Genomic DNA, 22,784 nt, shown 5'->3' with positions numbered 1-22,784 from the left:
GGTACATTTCAAACAAAAGTATACAGGTCAATACAAAATCTACTGCTACGACGATAAAACCAGAAAAAACACTTGTTTACATTAGTGTTGATTTCGTTGACTAAAACTAAGACGAAAAATGTTCGTCGACTACCTTTTTTCACTGATGGAAACTAAATGAAAACTAAGCTATGATTACTAAAACTGATGACTATATATACTAACAATTTTGTCAACAGATAAAAACTTTTAAATGCTATAGGAAGAGATCCAGTATAAGTCATTTTACACTTGATTGCATGCTGAAAATAGCTGAGATCTACAAACTCGTGTGTCGCAGCGCAACACGTGAGCTTGTAGATCAGCTATTTTCAGCAAGTGTAAAATCAGTCATTACGACGGCATCACGGCTCACCAAAGTACATTTTAGTCTACTAAATCAACTGTGGATTTAGTCGACTAAAATCTTATGATATTTAGTCAACTAAAACTAGACTAACACTAAAACATTCCAGGTGACTAAAATGTGCCTGAAACTAAATTAAACTATTGAGAGAGTAAGAGACTTTGACTAAAACTAAAATCAAAATTTGCTGCCAAAAACAATACTGGTTAACATCAGGGTCCATTGCAGCTGTCCGTAGGTGCTCTTTTTGAGAGCGGGTTTGAAGGAGTCTAGGGATTCACACCTAACTTTATATGGCATAGGAGTGAAATGCATCACAGTTTTACAAGTAAATGGGTGAAGTTTGTTTTTGTGCATAGTTCCAACATTGTCTGTCCACCTATCATTAATTCATTCATTTAAATTAAACATTTATGAATATTCATATATTTTTAATGCTTATGAATATGATCACTGGATAAAGCCTGATAAATGGATTAATGCCTGATAAATGCCTACATTGTAATATAAAGTAATAATAATAATAATAGTTGTAGTTATATATAATTTAATATTATACTAGTTTAATTCACAAACATTAATTTAAAGTTTGTAAATGCTGTCATTAAAATGCTTACTATAAAAAAATACTAAAACAGCTAAAATACTAACATTCATGGTCATAAGCTCATAAAACAATGCATAGTGATTCCATGATTCATAATAAAGTAACAGAGCAGGCTCTGAATGAGAAGAGCCGCCGGGCGAATCCCCGTCATTAAGAACGGACGCAGAACGGATCGTTCACGGAAGTGACCGGATTGGTTTCGTTCACCAAAAAGAACTAGTTCTTTTGATTCGTTCGTTCATGACCGACTCATCTCTGACTACACTCGACCATTGATTGATTGATTGAACACAGCTGGTGCAAACAATTCGTCTCACTCAGGAGTCTGTACACTACTATAATATATTACTACATAGCCTACATACTGTAGTTACTGTACTATACTATAACTCTACACTTGCAGCTTATATTGTTAGTGTTTAGTTGTTATTTATAATAATAATAGTTATTATATATCGCGGTGCTAACTGCTAAAGACGTGTGGAGCCATGATGGAAGGACAGTCGACGCTCAGAACAAGAAGTAAATGTAAAGAACGTATTTTCCACAACGAGAGGCCAGACAGGTAATAATAATAATAATAATAACAATAGCGGTCAATGTAACGAGGTCTTTTATTTTAGAGTTCTGTGTTGTGTTCTACATGTTTTCTATTTACACATGTGTGTTTGGTCAGTCTAATATTGGACCGTTCAGCTGCGCATTATACATGTTTTATCAATTTACACTTTTCTACTGTATGTATGTCAGTAATATTGGGCGCGTTCTGAAATGAGTAACAATACAAACTAATAGGCGAGTTAATGCTTTAGCTCCGAGAGGAGGGTCTGTGTCAGGATATCCCTGAGAAGGTAGAAATGGAGTCGAGCCATACTTAAAACATCAGGTTTTCACCCCAAGGTCTCTACAGAATGACCTGGCTTATTAATATTTATGCTGACAATCTCCCAGAACAGAGCCATGCCTCCAAACATGAATGTTGAATATTGTAATTAAATTACTGTATGCAAATTTAAATTGTATTAAAGCTTGTGTTGAACTGTGCTTTCTACAAACTGTTAATGACTGTGACTTTTAGGCCAACACTTCCCTCTAGTGGTTACTCAGAGTAATGACAGCCTTACGCGTTTCTCCACGCAGAACAAATAATGTAATAAAATATCATTTAACAATCTAATTAATATATTTATTATTAGGAAAAACGAGTTATTAGATAATACAATAAATAATAGACAATGTGTTTATTTTCTTAAATAAATAAATATCATTTAAAATGTATTAATTAATAGAACTAGTTTGAACTTAATAGAACAACTAGTTAATACAATAAATAATACTAGACAATATGTTTATTTTCTTAAACCAGGCAGAACAAATGTAATAAAATATTAATTAATGGATCTATTTTATTAATAGGACAGACGGAAGGCAATTGATCTTTTGGAAATTAATATGGAAGAAACTGTTTAATGTGTGTACCGTCACTTTATTACCATTTCTTTAAAGACAGGCAGCGCTGGTTGGCAGGTATAAATACATATATAAAGTCCTACATATTTGTGCCAACATTGTGATTAGATTGATTTTATTTTTATAAACAGTCTACAAAGTAATTTGAGCTAAAGTTGTCAAATAATTGTCTGAGCTTGTAGATCTGCTATTTTTGAAAAGTCAAGAAAATGTGGCGCAGCTCTTTGAATATATATTCTTTTAACTCATATCTTTGCTTCTGGGGGTCCCTGGAACAACATCTTTTCAGATGGGGGTCGGCCGCCATCATTTTTGTCACAGGCCTGCTGCCGCTCGCCGTCTACCACTTCAGAGTGACTGCGGTCAACCTGCCCACCTCTCTGACCCCGTGGTCTGCACTGACCCCATCGGTGACCTCTGACCCATGGTCTGACTGCAGAGACCCTATCGGTAAGTCAGTCGACGCTCGTTAAATCGATAAATGACTAAACTGTTGAAGATGGAGTGTAAGTGATGTGTTTAAAGCCAGTCTTCATTTTGACAGCAAATTTCATAGTCCTTTGAATAAGAAAATTGTCATATTTTTGTCATCTAAAACATGTTAGTGTGTCTACTGAATATCAAGATTTTAGTTGATTTCATTCTGCTGTGCAATTTTCGTCTACAGTTGAATTTGTTGACAAAACAATGTATTTTGGCAGGCCTTAACCCATTTAGGCCTGACATCGAAATTTAAAGAATGTCTTCTAAATTGACAGACAGTCAGACAGTTTTCTGAAATAACTATGTTTCTGTATCAGTGGTGCTCCATATTTCATGTCAAGGACCCCAAAAATGATATGTAATTGGCCACCGACCCCCATCTGAAAATATGTTGTTCCAGGGACACCCCCAGAAGCAAAGCTTTGAGTTAAGAATGTTCGCTCTGAAAAGAGTTGTGCCACATTTTCGCGATTTTTCAAAAATAGCAGACCCACAAGCTCGTAGTGCGGCACTCGGTGCCGCGCTATGAGCTTGTGTGTGTTTTTAATTCAGCCAGTGTTCCCAGGTGGAAGATGGAATGACCCAGAACCTCCTTAACCTTTTTTATTTTTTTCTTACCAGCTGACGCCCAGGGCAACCTCACAGAGGAGGAGGAGATCAGGGAGCAGATGAACTTCCTCAACTCACGCTGGGAGAGCCTCCGAGTGGCCAACATAGACCGACAGCCCAGGTACACACACACACACACACACACACACACACATGCGAGCACAGACACACACACACACACATGCGCGCACAGACAAACACACACACTGTGGCGCTCTGTGCCTTTAACACTACCCTATGTCACATGCCCGCACACTACGAGAGCGAGAATGAATGAACGGAACGGGCGCGCGCTTTGAGGAGTTTGCTGTTGTCAGCTGTCAGCTCAGCTGTCCGCTGCTCGCGTCCGTGTGTAGCCTACCTCTGGCTTGTGAGAGAAAAACGTTCTGTAGTTTGTAGCCCGCTGTGGGTTAGTCACTCACACAATCCAAGAAGTGAGTTGTAGTAATTTCCCCAACGGAGCGTGGCTGCTCGTCCGACGCCCGGTTTCATCCCAGAAGGTTTCGATGAAGAAACGCCAACCTGCATCAACTGTCAATTTACAATTTACAATTTAGGCATTTAGCAGACGCTCTTAATCCAGAGTGACTTACATTAAGCAAGAACAAAAAAGCATGGGAATACATGCGTAAGCTAAGAACGTAACAGTGGAATATCTATATAATGAAACTATACATATAAACTATACATAATACTACTATGCTATACATACGTACTATGACGTGCTATGACTACATACAATGCAATTATAGTGCTGTCTTCATAACATGCTATAAGTCTGTATCAAATGCTATCTAAGTCTACAGAAATGCTATCTAAGGGGGTAGGGTAAGTGCTATGGGCCACGAGTCTGAAAAGGTGGGTTTTCAGACTACGGCGGAAGATTGGGGGTAAGGAATTCCAAAGCGCTCTGACCGCGACTGCCTGACGTTTTGACTGACTGTTTATTTGAGGTGGGGAACATTCATTAAGTCTGATATTGGTGTTGCGTGCCTGAACATTCTTTGTGCGTCATATTGCATTTGAACTAGGGCTGTCAATCGATTAAAATATTTAATCCGATTAATCGCATGATTGTCCATAGTTAACTGTGATTAATCGCAAATTAATCGAATATTTTGTATACGTTCTAAATATACCTTAAATCAGTGGTTTTCAAGATTTTTCATATCAAGGCCCATTATTTATTCTGCATTTGAGCCACGGAACCACCATTTGATGACATTTAGCCTTCCAGACCCAAACTAAAGAACTGTATTGATGTTGGCCAATGGTACCATTACGAGAGATAACAGGCCATGTTGATCAAAATAACATGTTTTCAAAGTTTTCTAATTGTGTAGACTCACTGGGAGAGAGAGGGGGGGAGAGAGGCGGGGCTCACTGACTGCCTGCATTCACATGCATGCGTCTCTCAACCATTCTGTCAAACTTCACAGTGCGTTAATCGCGCATTAAAAAAATTAGTGCCGTTAAAAGGATTGTGAGTTAACTAGTTAATAGTGCGTTAACTTTGACAGCCCTAATTTTAACATTATTGGTTCACACTTGAGTGACGCGGGAACTGAACATTGACTGCAAGAAAACATTTGAACATTCATTATTTGATAGTTTCGTGACTTCACTATGTCTAATGTAAACTAACTGGTTAATCGATCGATAAGGCTATCGGTGATCAATGAATGATTTAATTGATAATTGACATCCCTACTCCCAGGCCCTGGCCAGCCTCTCGTGGCCCCCGGGGGAGTTCTACCAGGCCGAGCCCAGACACCTGCTGCCTCATGTGGGATGGAACTCTGAGTGCGTCAGACCCTGCTCAGCCTGCAGATCTCAGCCTGGCACCCAGAGCCTGCCTGCTACGGTCAGTGCAGTTTATTCATTCATACTAGTACTCACTGACACGCACGCACAGACTACACACAGACAGACCATTGAGTCACATCGCTACCGCACACTTTGAACTGGCCGAATATGTACAGGTGTATACACACACACGCACACACATACGCACACACACTACAACACACACAATACCAGTAAGACACCTGAGGGCGAGAAGCGACCTCGAGGTTGCGTGCACGCATCCACCTGGGTGACAGCATATCTTAATTTTCGGGCCTGTTGAGAACTCTAGTTTTCGCCGGCTGCACTAATAACTTTTGGGCAGGCCCGTCTAGAGTTTAAATGGACAGGTATCAGTCAACAGGCCCGTCTAGAGTTTAATGGACAGGTATCAGTCAACAGGCCCGTCTAGAGTTTAATGGACAGGTATCAGTCAACAGGCCCATCTAGAGTTTAAATGGACAGGTATCAGTCAACAGGCCCGTCTAGAGTTTAATGGACAATATGGACAATATCAGTCACCAGAAGCAGAGACGTGTGTTTTCAACATGGAGTTTGAAGTTGAATGGCCTTTGGCTTTAATAGATCAAATGAATATTAAATACTTAATCAAGCAACTTCACAGCAATTATATATTGTATTTTCTTTCGGACAGAGAGGCTATTCAGTGTTTTAGATAAATGAGAAGAGTCTGGGACGTGTGGAGCGTTGTCCAGGGTGTTTTAGAGAAGGGAGAAGAGTCTGGGATGTGTGGAGCGTTGTCCAGGGTGTTTTAGAGAAGGGTGAAGAGTCTAGGACGTGTGGAGCGTTGTCCAGGGTGTTTTAGAGAAGTGAGAAGAGTAGAGAGGACGTAGATCAAGGCAAGAAATAAATAAGAAGCTCGTTCCACACAGGTTTCTCTTAGTGGGTCTCTCTAATCTTATTACAATACAAATAAGGGTTTTGCAGATGTATACAAGCTTGTTTCACAAACGTGCTGAATTTGAAGTTTTTCCAGAAAACTTAGTTCAGTTTTTAGAAGGCGTTTTTAGAATTGGCCTCAGTCCAAAATGTGTTAAGTTAAATTCATATTTTTTTGTTTTATTTCATGGCCTTCCTGCCCTCAAAGAATGACATGATGAGATCTGCTATTTTCGGTAATTCGAAAGAGTATTTGAAGTGATCAAACTAGCAATAGAATACAAGTTTAGAAGCATCTTCCACAAACACGAATGGTCTCACCGTCCCCGGGACCGCATGGGGGGGCGGGTCTCTGGACCGTTGAGGCAATGCAATTCAGTGTGTCTGGATTTATTTGAGACAATGTCGCACAGTTGATGGTCAGTGTCCGTGCGCGCCAGCCATCAAGCACACCGTCATCAGGAGGATTAAAGTGTGTTATGCAAGTGTACCCGGGTGCGCTGTTGAATCTCGGGTAATGTGAATCATGGCCATCGGGGACCAGGCAACCGTATTCGGAAACGGTTCCAATGAAACAGATTCAGAATTTGAGCTACGGACCACCATTTGAGGACATTTAGCCTCTCAGACCCGAAACTAAACAATATTTTGTTATCGTTGGATAAGATGTTATCCACAATTCCAACTCACAGGTCCTGCACTGCACCTGGTGAGAGCAGGAGTGGACCTGGCGAGACGTAGGAGGGGCCCAGACAGGAGACATCCCACAGATTCTAGTCCTTCCACAGGCCAGACCTCCCAGTCCTGGCAGAGTGAGTAGTTCGGGAGCAGCGGACTGTGTGACCCTGTCTTTCCCTAATGGGACTGATCGAGGGTAGCTACTGGGACGTAAGTTGGGACTTGATCACCCCGGCTGGGTCACCTGAGTGATGTTGGGAGACCAGAAACCCTGATGACCTTGGGACACATCAATGAGCATACGTCCCAGGTGCATCCATGCCATGTTTTTTAGTCCATGCAGTATTGATGTTGGTACCATTAGGAGAGATAACAGGCAAATGTTGATCAAAATAATTATTCTACATTCTCTAATTGTTTAGACTTTCTGTAGAATTGTGTAAATTAACTCATCAAGTGAAACCAAATGGATCCGTACGGGTCCATTTGGTTTCATTTTATGGTCTTAAGAGTTAAATATCTAGTCCATTTTGTTAGCAACTATCCATCATTTAGCATGGAGACCACCTGGAACCCACCCAAGGACCACTGGTGGTCAACCACTGTCTTAGAGTAATTACTGTTTCTGTCTCACTCTAGTTATAATCTCACTAATAACTGTTAGGGTCTCTATCATGCAAAGACTCAACTTATGTAACTAAGGAAGCATTTTATGTAGACAATAGACATAGCACTATATTTATATGCATAGTTTCATTAGATAGATAATTCACTGTTAGGTTCCTAGCTTGTACTTATGGTTCATGTATGTGATGTATTACCATGATTGTGTTGTTGTTGTTGCTTACTGTGAATCGTTCTGGATTAAGAGCGTGATGAATGACGTGATGAATGACTAAATTGTCTCTCTGTCTCCCTCCCCAGGTGGACCCCAGCTTTGCCTACGCCTACACTCTGCTCTGACACAAGTTTGTTTTGACGGAGGAGTTGGACAAAGCCTTATCCTGCTGCAGGAACGCTATTAGTCAACAGTAGACACTACAATGCCTGGTAATTATTACAATTATTATTAGAGTCCACATTAGACACTGTCTCCTATGGTAGGTACCCTCACATGTTCTCCCCGTGTCCCCTAGGGTAGGTACCCTCACATGTTCTCCCCGTGTCCCCTAGGGTAGGTACCCTCACATGTTCTCCCCGTGTCCCCTAGGGTAGGTACCCTCACATGTTCTCCCCGTGTCCCCTAGGGTAGGTACCCTCACATGTTATCCCCGTGTCCCCTAGGGTAGGTACCCTCACATGTTCTCCCCGTGTCCCCTAGGGTAGGTACCCTCACATGTTATCCCCGTGTCCCCTAGGGTAGGTACCCTCACATGTTCTCCCCGTGTCCCCTAGACACGGGGAGACACGGGGACACTCATGGGGCGCTCTTATCATCGTACATCATCATGACGTAACATGTCGATTTGCTCAGACCCACATGATGTAAATTCTCCTTTCTTTGTCAAGGGTTGTCAATGGCAAATGTGACACGAGTTGGGACATAAAGCAGTATATAGGAGGGGCTAGCGCCCCTCAAAAACACGCAGTAAGAATTCTGTATTCTGTACTGCCTCCCCCTGGCCCGCCGGGATGCCTGATGGAGGGGAAAGGAACTGGTTGGAATAACGTGTTCCTTCCACACGCTACGTCCAACTGGGGAAACTCCCTCCTGTCGGGTGAAAAGAAGCGGCCTGCTCACTCATCATGCATTGAAGGAAGCATGATGGTAAATATGTCCACAAATGCCATAGCCTACTGAATACACTATTACACTGTGTGTGTGTGTGTCACTCTCTCGCTCTCGCTCTCGCTCTCGCGCTCGCTCGCTCTCTCTCTCTTTCGGCGCTGTAGTGCCGAAATGATTTCGACTCGTCAGAAATTTTCAGTAGCACCGAAGAGCCGACTTTAGGACGGTAAAATCAGTCATTACGACGGCATCACGGCTCACCAAAGTACATTTTAGTCTACTAAATCAACTGGATTTAGTCGACTAAAATCTTATGATATTTAGTCAACTAAAACTAGACTAACACTAAAACATTCCAGGTGACTACAATGTGCCTGAAACTAAATTAAAACTATTGAGAGAGTAAGAGACTTTGACTAAAACTAAAACTAAAATCTGCTGCCAAAAACAACACTGGTTAACATCAGTGGTCCATTGCAGCTGTCCGTAGGTGCTCTTTTTGAGAGCAGGTTTGAAGGAGTCTAGGGATTCACACCTAACTTTATATGGCATAGGAGTGAAATGCATCACAGTTTTACAAGTAAAAAAAATGGGTGAAGTTTGTTTTTGTGCATAGTTCCAACATTGTCTGTCCACCTATCATTATTAATTAATTCGTTTAAATTAAACAATTATGAATAATTCATATTATATTTTTAATGCTTATGACATATTCATAAGCATTAAAAATATAATATGACTATTTCTAGGCTATGTATTTTATGTATTACAATGTGTTGTTCTTGCATAATGTAAATCACTGGATAAAGCCTGATAAATGGATTAATGCCTGATAAATGCCTACATTGTAATATAAATACTAGTTTTGGTTTAAAGTTAAAGTAATATAAACTACTAGTTGTAGTTATATAGAATTTAACATACTAGTTTAATTCACAAACATTAATTTAAAGTTTGTAAATGCTGTCATTAAAATGCTTACTATAAAAATATACTAAAACAGCTAAAATACTAACATTCATGGTCATAAGCTCATAAAACAATGCATAGTGATTCCATGATTCATAATAAAGTAACAGAGCAGGCTCTGAATGAGAAGAGCCGCCGGGCGAATCCCCGTCATTAAGAACGGACGCAGAACGGATCGTTCACGGAAGTGACCGGATCGGTTTCGTTCACCAAAAAGAACTAGTTCTTTTGATTCGTTCGTTCATGACCGACTCATCTCTGACTACACTCGACCATTGATTGAACACAGCTGGTGCAAACAATTCGTCTCACTCAGGAGTCTGTACACTACTATAATATATTACTACATTATCTACATAGCCTACATAGTTGCTGTACTATACTATAACTACACTTGCAGCTTATATTGTCAGTGTTTAGTTATTAATTAAATAATAATTATTATTATATTTCGCGGTGCTGTAGTGTGGAGCCATGGAAGGACAGACGCTCCAACATTCTGAGAACTTCAACAACTCCAGAAGAACAGAACGGGGTTTTCCACAACAAGAAGTAAATGTAAAGAACGAGAGGCCAAACGGGTAATAATAACAATAATAGCGGTCAACGTAACGAGGTATTTTATTTCAGAGTTCTCTGTGTTGTTTACTCTGAGGGACGAGTTCAGCTGCGCATTTCTATTTTCTATTTACATGTATGTGTGTTTGGTCAGTCTAATATTGGACCGTTCAGCTGCGCATTATTTCTACGTGTTTTTCTACTGTATCATACAGTAGAAGAGCCTATTAGCCTAATATACTGACATACATACAGTCTGTATGTATGTCAGTAATATTGGGCGCGTTCTGAAATGAGCAACAATACAAACTAATAGGCGAGTTAATGCTTTAGCTCCGAGAGGAGGGTCCGTGTCAGGATATCCCTGAGCAGGTAGAAATGGAGTCGAGCCGTACTTAACCAGTGGGTTAAATATCGTTTCCCTAAAGTAAAGGTATCAGAACCTGAAGTAAAGGTATCAGAACTAAAGTAAAGGTATCAGAACCGGGGATGAAACAACCTAACAAAGCTCATGAAGACAAACAGGACCATGTTTTCACAATGCAATCTTACGGAAGCAGAACTGCGCATGCGGACGAGGGTTGACTGGACTACATTTTCATTTAAGTCTGATTTAAGCGCTTGTTTCACCCCTGACTTAATATTTTACATTCCTGTGTGAAGTTTACCAACTCTATCTCTGTTCTGATATGTTTACTTTTAGATAACGATAAAGTGAACCAGGTTTAATCCATTGTTTGTGGACGGCTCGACTACAGGAACCTCATCTCGGCTCGACTGTGTGTGTGTGTGTGTGTGTGTGTGTGTGTGTGTGTGTGTTTGCGCGTGCCTACACGTGCGCAGATGATAAGGTACAGTGTAAGAAAAGAGAGAAGTACTGTCACTTAATTTCAGCTCCATTTACAACATATAGAAGAAAATATAGGCTTTGCTGCCACCTAGTGGTGACAATGGACAATCACAGAATGATACATCAAGTGATGTATGCGGTCTGCAGATTGTGTGTATGGTCCTGAATAATTATGTTACATTTCAGCAATGAGAAATTCAGATCCTTCCTTCTTAGGATATCATCTTAAAGTGTACATTTTATCCTCAATAACAACACTCCCCCCACCTATCTCTCTCCCCAGCCCCGTGTGCCCCAGTGAGTGTTAGTGCCAGTCTGGTTTGTTCCAACTCAGCCAATGTGAACTGGCAAAGAAGTCCCAGTGCCACATCTTACAATGTGACTGCAGTGGGTCAGGATGGACACATACATGGCTGCTCCACCAACAGTACCAGCTGTCAGATACCCAACATGCACTGTGGCCAGAACTATACCATCACAGTGACACCATATGCTGACTCATGTGCTGGGAATCCCAGCATTCCTCTTCACTTCAGTGCAGGTACACAGGGAGAACAAAATATGTACTAACTAGAAAGGTGTAATTTTGGGAAATTGAAAGTGTGGTTGCATTGACACAAGTCACGAGGAATCCACTGGGAACTGAATTCTGTCTTACCATTATATATTTAATACATAATATAATATTATTTATTGCGATATCATGTGAAGCATGACAACAGTGACAACAGTCAGTGTGTGAAACATGAAAAAGAATTCCGGACCGAGAACAATAGTGTGTTTCCTCTAGCAACCACACTAATGCGACTAAAGACTATGTACTAATATGAACAGTCTCCAACAGACTAATTTGATAGACTAATTAAGATGCTCAGCATACGTTTTGTACTTTTGTTTGATCAATTGAAGCACAAATTAAAGAGAATAATCATTCTTTCTCTCCACTTCTTCCCTCCATCTCTCCAGGTCCCTGCGCCCCCAGTAATGTTTCTGTTTCTGCATCATGTGGGGCTAGCACAGTGTCCTGGTCCCCTGTTTCAGGGGCCAACATGCACATAGCAACAGCAACGGACACGAACACACCTGTAACTCAAGCACTGCAAACACCTGCTCTTTCACTGATCTACACTGTGGTGGAAACTACTCTGTCAGTGTTGTAGCTGTTGACAGAGGTTGTCACAGTGAACCAAGTTCAGCTGTGGAACTGAAATCAGGTGAGAAGATGTTCACGAAAAACACTAATGCTGCTTTTGACCTGTTAGGTTTATTCATGTTCTCTTCCGAAAGATTTATTTGGAATGAATGGATTCGAACCTAGGTTGGACTTAGTGACTTGATTGCTAAATGAATAAACAAATACATAATATAGTAGAACATTTTACTTGAAAACGTTTCTGAAAGTGTGTGATTTCCTTTCGAAATTAATTTAATTCCTTGAACATCATTATGATATAACAACATGGCAACATTGTGTTTTGCCTTTGTCTCTTCTCAGTTCCGTGTGCCCCAGTGAATGTTAATGCCAGTCTGGCGTGTCCCAACTCAGCCCATGTGACCTGGGTAGGAAGCTCCAGTGCCACATCTTACAATGTGACGGCAGTGGCTCAGGATGGACACATACATTACTGCTCCACTAACAGTACCGGCTGTCAGATACCCAACAACATGCACTGTGGCCAGAACTATACCATCACAGTGACACCATATGCTGACTCATGTGCTGGGAATCCCAGCACTCATCATCACTTCATTGCAGGTATTCAGAGAGAACAAGATTTAAAATCTTAAAGCTATGCATCTGAACAGTCTTCAACAGACTTTTAGAACATTGTTTTTAATCAGTTTTTTCTCTCCACTTCTTCCCTCCATCTCTCCAGGTCCCTGCCCCCCCAGTAATGTTCATGTTTCTACAGAATGTGGGTTTAGCACAGTGTCCTGGTCCAATGTTTCAGGAGCAGATATGTACATAGCAACAGCAGCAGCACATAATGGACACGAACACACCTGTAACTCAAGCGTTGGAACCTCCTGCTCTTTCACTGATCTACACTGTGGTGAAAATTACTCTGTCAGTGTTGTAGCTGTTGACAGAGGTTGTCACACAGAACCAAGTTCAGCTGTGGAACTAAAAACAGGTTAGAAGATGTTCACCACAAAACACTGCAGTGCTGCTTTTTACCTGTTGGGTCGTTTTAATTAGGTGTCGATTATATTAAATGGCTTCAAATCTAGATATAGATGAATGCATGAAATTAAATGATTAAGTGGAGGAAGTCAAAAATAAATTAACTACCACACAATGTAAATTCATTTAAAATTATGTTTCCACTCAGAAAACAATCTTTTATTTTATAACACATTGCCATGTTTCCCCTTAATAATTTGCAGGTTCAAATCTTAATTTACAATTGTCTTAATGGTAGTCTGGAGCCCTGCTACATTCATTTTCTTGTTACTTCATTATTAATGCTGCTGTACAATGTTTAACTCTGTATCCGTCCTCTCTTTGCAGTGCCATGTGTTCCTAACAACGTCTCAGTAGCACCTGACTGTATCAGGAACACTGCTGTTGTGTCCTGGTCTGCCAGCAAGGGGGCAGTACAGTACTCTGTGTCTGCCTGGAGTAGTCAAGGCCATGCCTCGAATACCACCTGCATGTCCTCTGATCTCAACTGTACTCTTACAAACATCACCTGTGGCTCCAACTACACTGTAGATGTAAAGGCTATTGATGGAAACTGCTCCAGTGACCCGAGTCAGACCCTGACATTCAGCTCAGGTAAGACATGGAGAACATATACTGTATGTATGCACAACAAAGGCCAAAGGCAACGTAATGCTCATGCTTTTGGATAGTCTCCACTTAAGAAAGATTTAAGTCGAATCAATGGAAGTGAATGAATGAATGAATAATTATGTTACATTTCAGCAATGAGAAATTCAGATCCTTCCTCCTTAGGATATCATCTTAAAGTGTACATTTTATCCTCAATAACAACACTCCCCCCACCTATCTCTCTCCCCAGCCCTGTGTGCCCCAGTGAGTGTTAGTGCCAGTCTGGTTTGTTCCAACTCAGCCAATGTGAACTGGCAAAGAAGTCCCAGTGCCACATCTTACTTACAATGTGACAGCAGTGGGTCAGGATGGACACATACATGGCTGCTCCACCAACAGTACCAGCTGTCAGATACCCAACATGCACTGTGGCCAGAATTGACACCATATGCTGACTCATGTGCTGGGAATCCCAGCATTCCTCTTCACTTCAGTGCAGGTACACAGGGAGAACAAAATATGTACTAACTAGAAAGGTGTAATTTTGGGAAATTGAAAGTGTGGTTGCATTGACACAAGTCACGAGGAATCCACTGGGAACTGAATTCTGTCTTACCATTATATATTTAATACATAATATTATATTATATATTGCGATATCATGTGAAGCATGACAACAGTGACAACAGTCAGTGTGTGAAACATGAAAAAGAATTTCTATGTACTAATATGAACAGTCTCCAACACTAATTTGATAGACTAATTAAGATGCTCAGCATACGTTTTGTACTTTTGTTTGATCAATTGAAGCACAAATTAAAGAGAATAATCGTTCTTTCTCTCCACTTCTTCCCTCCATCTCTCCAGGTCCCTGCGCCCCCAGTAATGTTTCTGTTTCTGCATCATGTGGGGCTAGCACAGTGTCCTGGTCCCCTGTTTCAGGGGCCAACATGCACATAGCAACAGCAACGGACACGAATGATGGACACGAACACACCTGTAACTCAAGCACTGCAAACACCTGCTCTTTCACTGATCTACACTGTGGTGGAAACTACTCTGTCAGTGTTGTAGCTGTTGACAGAGGTTGTCACAGTGAACCAAGTTCAGCTGTGGAACTGAAATCAGGTGAGAAGATGTTCACGAAAAACACTAATGCTGCTTTTGACCTGTTAGGTTTATTCATGTTCTCTTCCGAAAGATTTATTTGGAATGAATGGATTCGAACCTAGGTTGGACTTAGTGACTTGATTGCTAAATTAATAAACAAATACATATTATAGTAGAACATTTGACTTGAAAACGTTTCTGAAAGTGTGTGATTTCCTTTCGAAATTCATTTAATTCCTTGAACATCATTATGATATAACAACATGTCAACATTGTGTTTTGCCTTTGTCTCTTTTCAGTTCCGTGTGCCCCAGTGAATGTTAGTGCCAGTCTGGTTTGTTCCAACTCAGCCAATGTGAACTGGCAAAGAAGTCCCAGTGCCACATCTTACAATGTGACAGCAGTGGGTCAGGATGGACACATACATGGCTGCTCCACCAACAGTACCAGCTGTCAGATACCCAACATGCACTGTGGCCAGAACTATACCATCACAGTGACACCATATACTGACTCATGTGCTGGGAATCCCAGCATTCCTCTTCACTTCAGTGCAGGTACACAGGGAGAACAAAATATGTACTAACTTGAAAGGTGCAATTTTGGGAAATTGAAAGTGTGGTTGCATTGACACAAGTCACCAGGAATATATAATATAATATATATTATATTATATTATATATTGCAATATCGTGTGAAGCATGACAACAGTGTGTGAAACATGAAAAAGAATCTCGGACCGAGAACAATATTGTGTTGCCTATAGCAACCACACTAATGCGACTAAAGACTATGTACTAATATGAACAGTCTCCAACAGACTAATTTGCTAGACTAATTAAGATGCTCAGCATACGTTTTGTACTTTTGTTTGATCAATTGAAGCACAAATGAAAGAGAATAATCATTCTTTCTCTCCACTTCTTCCCTCCATCTCTCCAGGTCCCTGCGCCCCCAGTAATGTTTCTGTTTCTGCATCATGTGGGGCTAGCACAGTGTCCTGGTCCCCTGTTTCAGGGGCCAACATGCACATAGCAACAGCAACGGACACGAATGATGGACACGAACACACCTGTAACTCAAGCACTGCAAACACCTGCTCTTTCACTGATCTACACTGTGGTGGAAACTACTCTGTCAGTGTTGTAGCTGTTGACAGAGGTTGTCACAGTGAACCAAGTTCAGCTGTGGAACTGAAATCAGGTGAGAAGATGTTCACGAAAAACACTAATGCTGCTTTTGACCTGTTAGGTTTATTCATGTTCTCTTCCGAAAGATTTATTTGGAATGAATGGATTCGAACCTAGGTTGGACTTAGTGACTTGATTGCTAAATTAATAAACAAATACATATTATAGTAGAACATTTGACTTGAAAACGTTTCTGAAAGTGTGTGATTTCCTTTCGAAATTCATTTAATTCCTTGAACATCATTATGATATAACAACATGTCAACATTGTGTTTTGCCTTTGTCTCTTTTCAGTTCCGTGTGCCCCAGTGAATGTTAGTGCCAGTCTGGTTTGTTCCAACTCAGCCAATGTGAACTGGCAAAGAAGTCCCAGTGCCACATCTTACAATGTGACAGCAGTGGGTCAGGATGGACACATACATGGCTGCTCCACCAACAGTACCAGCTGTCAGATACCCAACATGCACTGTGGCCAGAACTATACCATCACAGTGACACCATATACTGACTCATGTGCTGGGAATCCCAGCATTCCTCTTCACTTCAGTGCAGGTACACAGGGAGAACAAAATATGTACTAACTTGAAAGGTGCAATTTTGGGAAATTGAAAGTGTGGTTGCATTGACACAAGTCACCAGGAATATATAATATAATATATATTATATTATATTATATATTGCAATATCGTGTGAAGCATGACAACAGTGTGTGAAACATGAAAAAGAATCTCGGACCGAGAACAATATTGTGTTGCCTATAGCAACCACACTAATGCGACTAAAGACTATGTACTAATATGAACAGTCTCCAACAGACTAATTTGCTAGACTAATTAAGATGCTCAGCATACGTTTTGTACTTTTGTTTGATCAATTGAAGCACAAATGAAAGAGAATAATCATTCTTTCTCTCCACTTCTTCCCTCCATCTCTCCAGGTCCCTGCGCCCCCAGTAATGTTTCTGTTTCTGCATCATGTGGGGCTAGCACAGTGTCCTGGTCCCCTGTTTCAGGGGCCAACATGCACATAGCAACAGCAACGGACACGAATGATGGACACGAACACACCTGTAACTCAAGCACTGCAAACACCTGCTCTTTCACTGATCTACACTGTGGTGGAAACTACTCTGTCAGTGTTGTAGCTGTTGACAGAGGTTGTCACAGTGAACCAAGTTCAGCTGTGGAACTTGAAACAGGTGAGACACTCACCAAAGACACTGATATTTAGCATATATCTCTGGGAGATTACTTGGGCTACAATCTAGACATGGATGAGTGTAAGAAACGAGTAAAGGGGGAGGAATGAATCATTTAGCCACCCCACAATGCAATCTCATGAGAACTAAAAATAAACAACATACTGTACGTATAGCATGTCCACTCATCATAATACTGATTTTAGATCTTAATTGTTACAATTAGTTACATTTCTTTCTTGTTCCGATCAGTTCTAATCATTTACTATACAGAATATCTTTGAGCCCAGTTATATTGTGTAATGTTTAACGCTGTATTCCATCGTCTCTTTGCAGTGCCATGTGTTCCTACCAGCGTCTCGGTAGCTCCTGACTGTATCAGGAACACTGCTGTTGTGTCCTGGTCTGCCAGCAGGGGGGCAGTACAGTACTCTGTGTCTGCCTGGAGTAGTCCTATGAATGCCACCTGCCTGTCCTCTGAACTCAACTGTACCCTTAGAAACTTCACGTGTGGCACCAACTACACTGTAGCTGTCAAGGCTATTAACGGCAACTCCTCCAGTGATCCGAGTCAGACCCTGACATTCAGCTCGGGTAAGAGATGGAGAATTTACGTGCACGAGAACACTTTTACTCTATACACTGACTGACTGCATGCTGCCACCTGTAGATTATTCATCTAATTAAAACAATCCATCATTTTCCCCAGTCCCTTGCCCGCCCCAGAATATAAGCGCCAGGGTCAACTGTTCCTCTAACACCGCGGCCATCTCCTGGAATCCCAGCACTGATGCCCTCAACTACACAGCTTTCGTCACTGGTGGTGACGGAACAGTTTTCCCGTGCACGTCTTCCGACAATACGTGTTCCGTCGAGGGTCTGCCCTGCGGAATTACCTTCTCTGTTCAAGTCAGGGCTCACAAAGCATACTGTGACAGCCAGCTCAGTCCACCAGTCAACATCTCATCAGGTACTGTATGGGTGGCCAACAACAACAACTTGCATTTCTTAAACCCTCGATCATCCGACCAACCAAATTCCCTCTCATGTGTATTCTCCAGCTCCATGCGAACCCCAAGGCATCAACGGCTCCTTGGACTGTCTGTCCAATGAAGCAACCATATCGTGGAACGCAACGTTAGGGGCAGAGATGTACACGGTGACGGCGGTGGGTGGAGGCCACGCGACAAACTGCACTGCTTCCACCAGCACCACGTGTATGGTGGATGACCTTGCCTGTGGCGTCCTCTATACGTTCTCTGTCACCGCCGCCAACAGCCTGTGTGACAGTCGTCCCAGCGCCACCATCCAGTTGCAAACAGGTAACGCATGTTTAAAAACGCAGCTCAGAGACACAGAAACACATGTACACGTAATTTGTTTTCCCTGTCTTTGTCTGTGCGAACCCCGGGGTCTGTTGAGGGGTTTCTTTAAAACATAAAATTTTAAGTTGGTCACAAAAATGAAAAACATGTACACATACAAGCACCAATACAATGCTTTCTTTACTATCCTCAACCTACGTTTTAACAGCGGCGACTCTGGGTGATACAAATCTCCTAGAGGGAGTTCCGTATCACCATTCATGGAGGGTAAACAAAGAAACATTATTTTCATGTTTTCGAATGACGTTCCACCGCCCACTTTTCGACTATCGCTGGGTCCCATAGACAAATAACGCACTTCCGGAAAATACGCCAGGCTGTGTCACCTGCTGTTAGAACGTACCGTTAGCTTTATAATGTAGAATGCCCATTTAAGTGCTTCACTCAGAAAAGCATCTTCAAAACTCTGAATCCCCCAACCCCTTAAGCCCCATGCCGACCAGTCGACCTCTCAGTTGAGTACAACTGTGCCAACCAGTCGGCACTGCTGTCCTGGACTCCCGCCAGTGGTGCAGTGGAATACTTCGGCTGCGCCCAGGACGACAGTGGCGCCAGGCTGTGCTGTGACAGCTTGGACACAAACTGCACCATAGAGGGCCTTCGGTGTGGAGTCCAGTACAACGTCACTGTACTGGCCTCAGATGGGACATGCAACAGTTCTGTCAGTGACACAGTACGCATTGGAGCTGGTAAGAAATCTCACAGTTGTTACAAGAAACGGATGTTTTGCGATTATTTAAAACCTATTCTATACGATAGTTTCTGTATTCACGTCGCACCACAATGACAGTTGATGTATTAATGACCAGTCCAACTCTCTCCTTTTAGCTCCCTGTGCTCCAGACAACGTGCAGGTTCGGCTGTTGCCGCAACACACAACACACAGCACAACACGAACACGCCAGGTGTTGCGTTTCAGCTGGACACAGGTCCCCTGTTCACATGTCCAGTACATGCTGACCATGACGGGTAGTCTCCTCGGGGACAACCAGACCTTGTTCGACCTCTCTCTTGGACAAACTCGACTGCCTACGAGATGCCCCTGCCCTGTGGTTCATCTTACGTCGCCAGTGTGGAAAGCAGGAACTGTGGTGGAAGCAGTGGCCAATCAGTGGCTCGCAGTGGAAATACAGGTACACTGAGACTGATACATATTGTTCAAAAGTCACGTTGGTGCATGTATGTGATTGTGCCGTTCGGGCAGTTCTTATCACAATCAATACTAACGATAAACCCTCCCCTCCACCTCCACAGCTCCTTGTCCTCCCAACAGGAGTGACGTACAGCGGTGTCTTCTCCTCGGCCACAGTCTCATGGAATGCTTCCGTACATGCCGTCACGTACACAGTGTATGACGACAGCGTCTCGCCAAAGTCCCAGGTGTGCAGCACAGGCAGCCTGTCCTGCTCCGTAGTCAACGTCCAGTCACCTGGTCGTCACAGCCAGCAACGAAGGAGGGGAGAGTGGAGAAACACGTGTCACATCAGGTACGCGCTTCAGTGCACATTGATGTTAAGAATGCTTCATAGCACTGGCCCTCTAGTCCTGCATGGGGGCCCGGACAATTGCTAGTTTTCTGGTTTGCCATCTAGAGTACCAGGTCTGAATTAGTCCCTGAGCAGACAGAGGAGATCAGCTGCTTCACAACATATAATTTAAACAAAATCATAGATAGCAAATAGCAAAACTTACGTGTTGCTTTTTCCTTTACACTCAAGGATGAAGGAGATGTCACTTGAGAAATGACTGTTGACGTTGGCCATGGACATCACCTGTAAATCTCAGGTACTGACTGTGGAAGGAAAGAGCTTCATCATCACTGACCTGAACCCAGGAACCTACTTCAATACTTAACGTGTTAGGGGGGGTCTGGAGATCATCTCTGTAGAATAGGAGACCCGCAGACACTAGTTGGACAGGATCATTTCTTTCAGTTTTGCACTGTCTCTGTCAAACATGGCATGGCACTGAACAGCAGGTCTGTAATATGATATAAACTGCTTTTATTTTATATTATTTGAGAAAACAGATGTCAACGACGCATTTGTTACTCTGAACATTCACTGCGTGTCAGTTGATTTTAATCTTTATCAATGCATAAACGAAAGCACACAACACAATACATCTTCACTTGGTAGTGACTACGTATGTGTTGTGATCTAATTGTTTAAGTATGTATAGGCAGGCCAATTAATTTGTTATTAAAAATGATAAGTCAACAACCTTTTTATGGTTACAAATAAATGCTTCTACATAATATTTCATATTGCCTTTTGAATGCAGACGTGAGCCGATGCTGATTTAAAAAAATGCCAGTTATCTCTCTATTAGTCCATCTCTGTCTTATCTTATCTCTATTAGTCCATCTCTGTCTTATCTTATCTCTCTATTAGTCATCTTAGTATATATATATATACATATATCATACATTAGTCTCTATTAGTCCATCTCTGTCTTATATTGAATTAATCTTCTTATGTTGTTTTGTTTGTTTTTCCCCCAATAAGACGGGGAAGACATCAATCAGCGACATGTTTTCTGACCTGAGGGACGGACGCAAGCTGGAGGGACTAACAGGCAGCACCCTGGTAAGAGAGAGTGTGTGTGTGTGTGTGTGTGTGTGTGTGTGTGCGTGTGTGTGTGTGTGTGTGTGTGTGGGTGTGCGCGTGTGCGTGCGTGCGTGCGTGCGTGCGTGTATTATTTCATAATACATTTCGATTTCAGCTCTGACATTACTTTTATATTCAGACATGCTCTAGAATGTGAAGAGTCTGCCTGTGCTATTAACTCATTTTGGCTTAAAAAAATCATGAAAATGTGTGCAAATCATTGAATATATATTTTCTTTGACACCGAACGCTTTTAACTTAAATCTTTGCTTCTGGAGGTCCTTGGAATAACATATTTTCGGCGGCCACTAAATCGAAACATAGGTTTCTCAGAAAACTCATGATTTAGAAGGCATTTTGTAAAATCTGGTCTCAGTCCTAAATGGTTTTACCGCCATTTGCTGCTATCCTTCTGCATACAAGTAATTTCCTTCCAAAATGCAAAAGCTAAAATTGTCCTTTCCCTTTCTCCACAGACCAAAGAGCGCGGCTCCACCAGAGTTCACGCTCTGATCAACAAAGTACTTCAAGTCCTGCATCAAAACAACGTGAGTGCACTGATCACATCTCTGGCCTGTTTGTTTCATCTTCTGTCTCATTTCATTCAGTCAACAGATGCTGTAATCTAATTGATATGTTATTAACATATGCTGGATTCAGCACGCACGCACGCACACACACATTTACTTTGTAGATTTTGATTATTATTGCAAAACATACCTTTACCACTTCAGCACTATACACATTTTGGCCATTTGCAAATAGCCGATCTACAAGTTCACAATGCATCGCGATGCGACGCTTTCTCCACCAGCGATATTGGGCTGCTGGTGTTTAAGAGGGAAGAGTATTATTTTGGGTTAGGGTTATTTAGGGTTTTTAAATCACACCCGTGTGAAGTGAGGGGCGCTCTTATCATACGTCATCATACATCATCTCATTCTGACCAATCACAATTTGCGTCCTCAGTTTTGTCATCAAGGTTTTTGTTGAGTGCACAGGGGTTAGGGTTACACACACAGGCTAAACACTAAAAAATAGTCATAGGAAACAGTAGCAAAACAATGTGTGTGTTTTCACAAACCCTCATAGACATAGAAGGGGCTAGCGCCCCTCAAACCTAAATATTGATGGGATATTTGGTGTGTGTGCCAGCCTTCCAGGAATTGATGACCTTTTCCCTAAGCTCCTTGCACAGAGAGCCTTTTCAGCCCTTGAAAAACAAAGGTCCATTTGACTCGTGGCAAACGGAAGATCTATTTACATTTATCTCCTCTGTTTAAGAGTTTAATTAAATTCAACGTTTCTATCAGATAAATGGAAAAGATGATGAAATCTGTGTCGTTTTCAGAATACCATGGATTGAGATTTAGTTCAAGGAGCAAGCTGGGTGGCTCCTTTCAATGATTGTTGGATGAAGGTTAAAAAAAAGT

General features: G+C 41.8%; 1 protein-coding gene across 1 annotated transcript; it reads left to right on the top strand.

The window, feature by feature from the left end:
* Positions 1-17,812: 17,812 nt before the first annotated feature.
* Positions 17,813-21,330, top strand: LOC310879554 (fibronectin type III domain-containing protein 7-like; the record flags this gene model as incomplete). The annotated part of the gene is made up of 8 exons (XM_083794328.1): positions 17,813-17,951; positions 18,067-18,327; positions 18,419-18,679; positions 19,171-19,431; positions 19,571-19,875; positions 19,997-20,229; positions 20,461-20,527; positions 21,250-21,330. 7 exons carry the CDS (start codon positions 17,813-17,815, stop codon positions 20,486-20,488), a joined length of 1,488 nt encoding a protein of 495 aa, XP_083650454.1. The 3' UTR covers positions 20,489-20,527; positions 21,250-21,330.
* Between the last annotated feature and the right edge of the window lie 1,454 nt (positions 21,331-22,784).

The sequence above is a fragment of the Protomyctophum parallelum genome (assembly GCF_964188405.1).
Source record: "Protomyctophum parallelum genome assembly, chromosome: 21".
Classification (NCBI taxonomy): domain Eukaryota; kingdom Metazoa; phylum Chordata; class Actinopteri; order Myctophiformes; family Myctophidae; genus Protomyctophum; species Protomyctophum parallelum.
The sequence above is the reverse complement of the archived record's forward strand: the minus strand, read 5'-3'. Positions and strand labels throughout refer to the sequence as shown.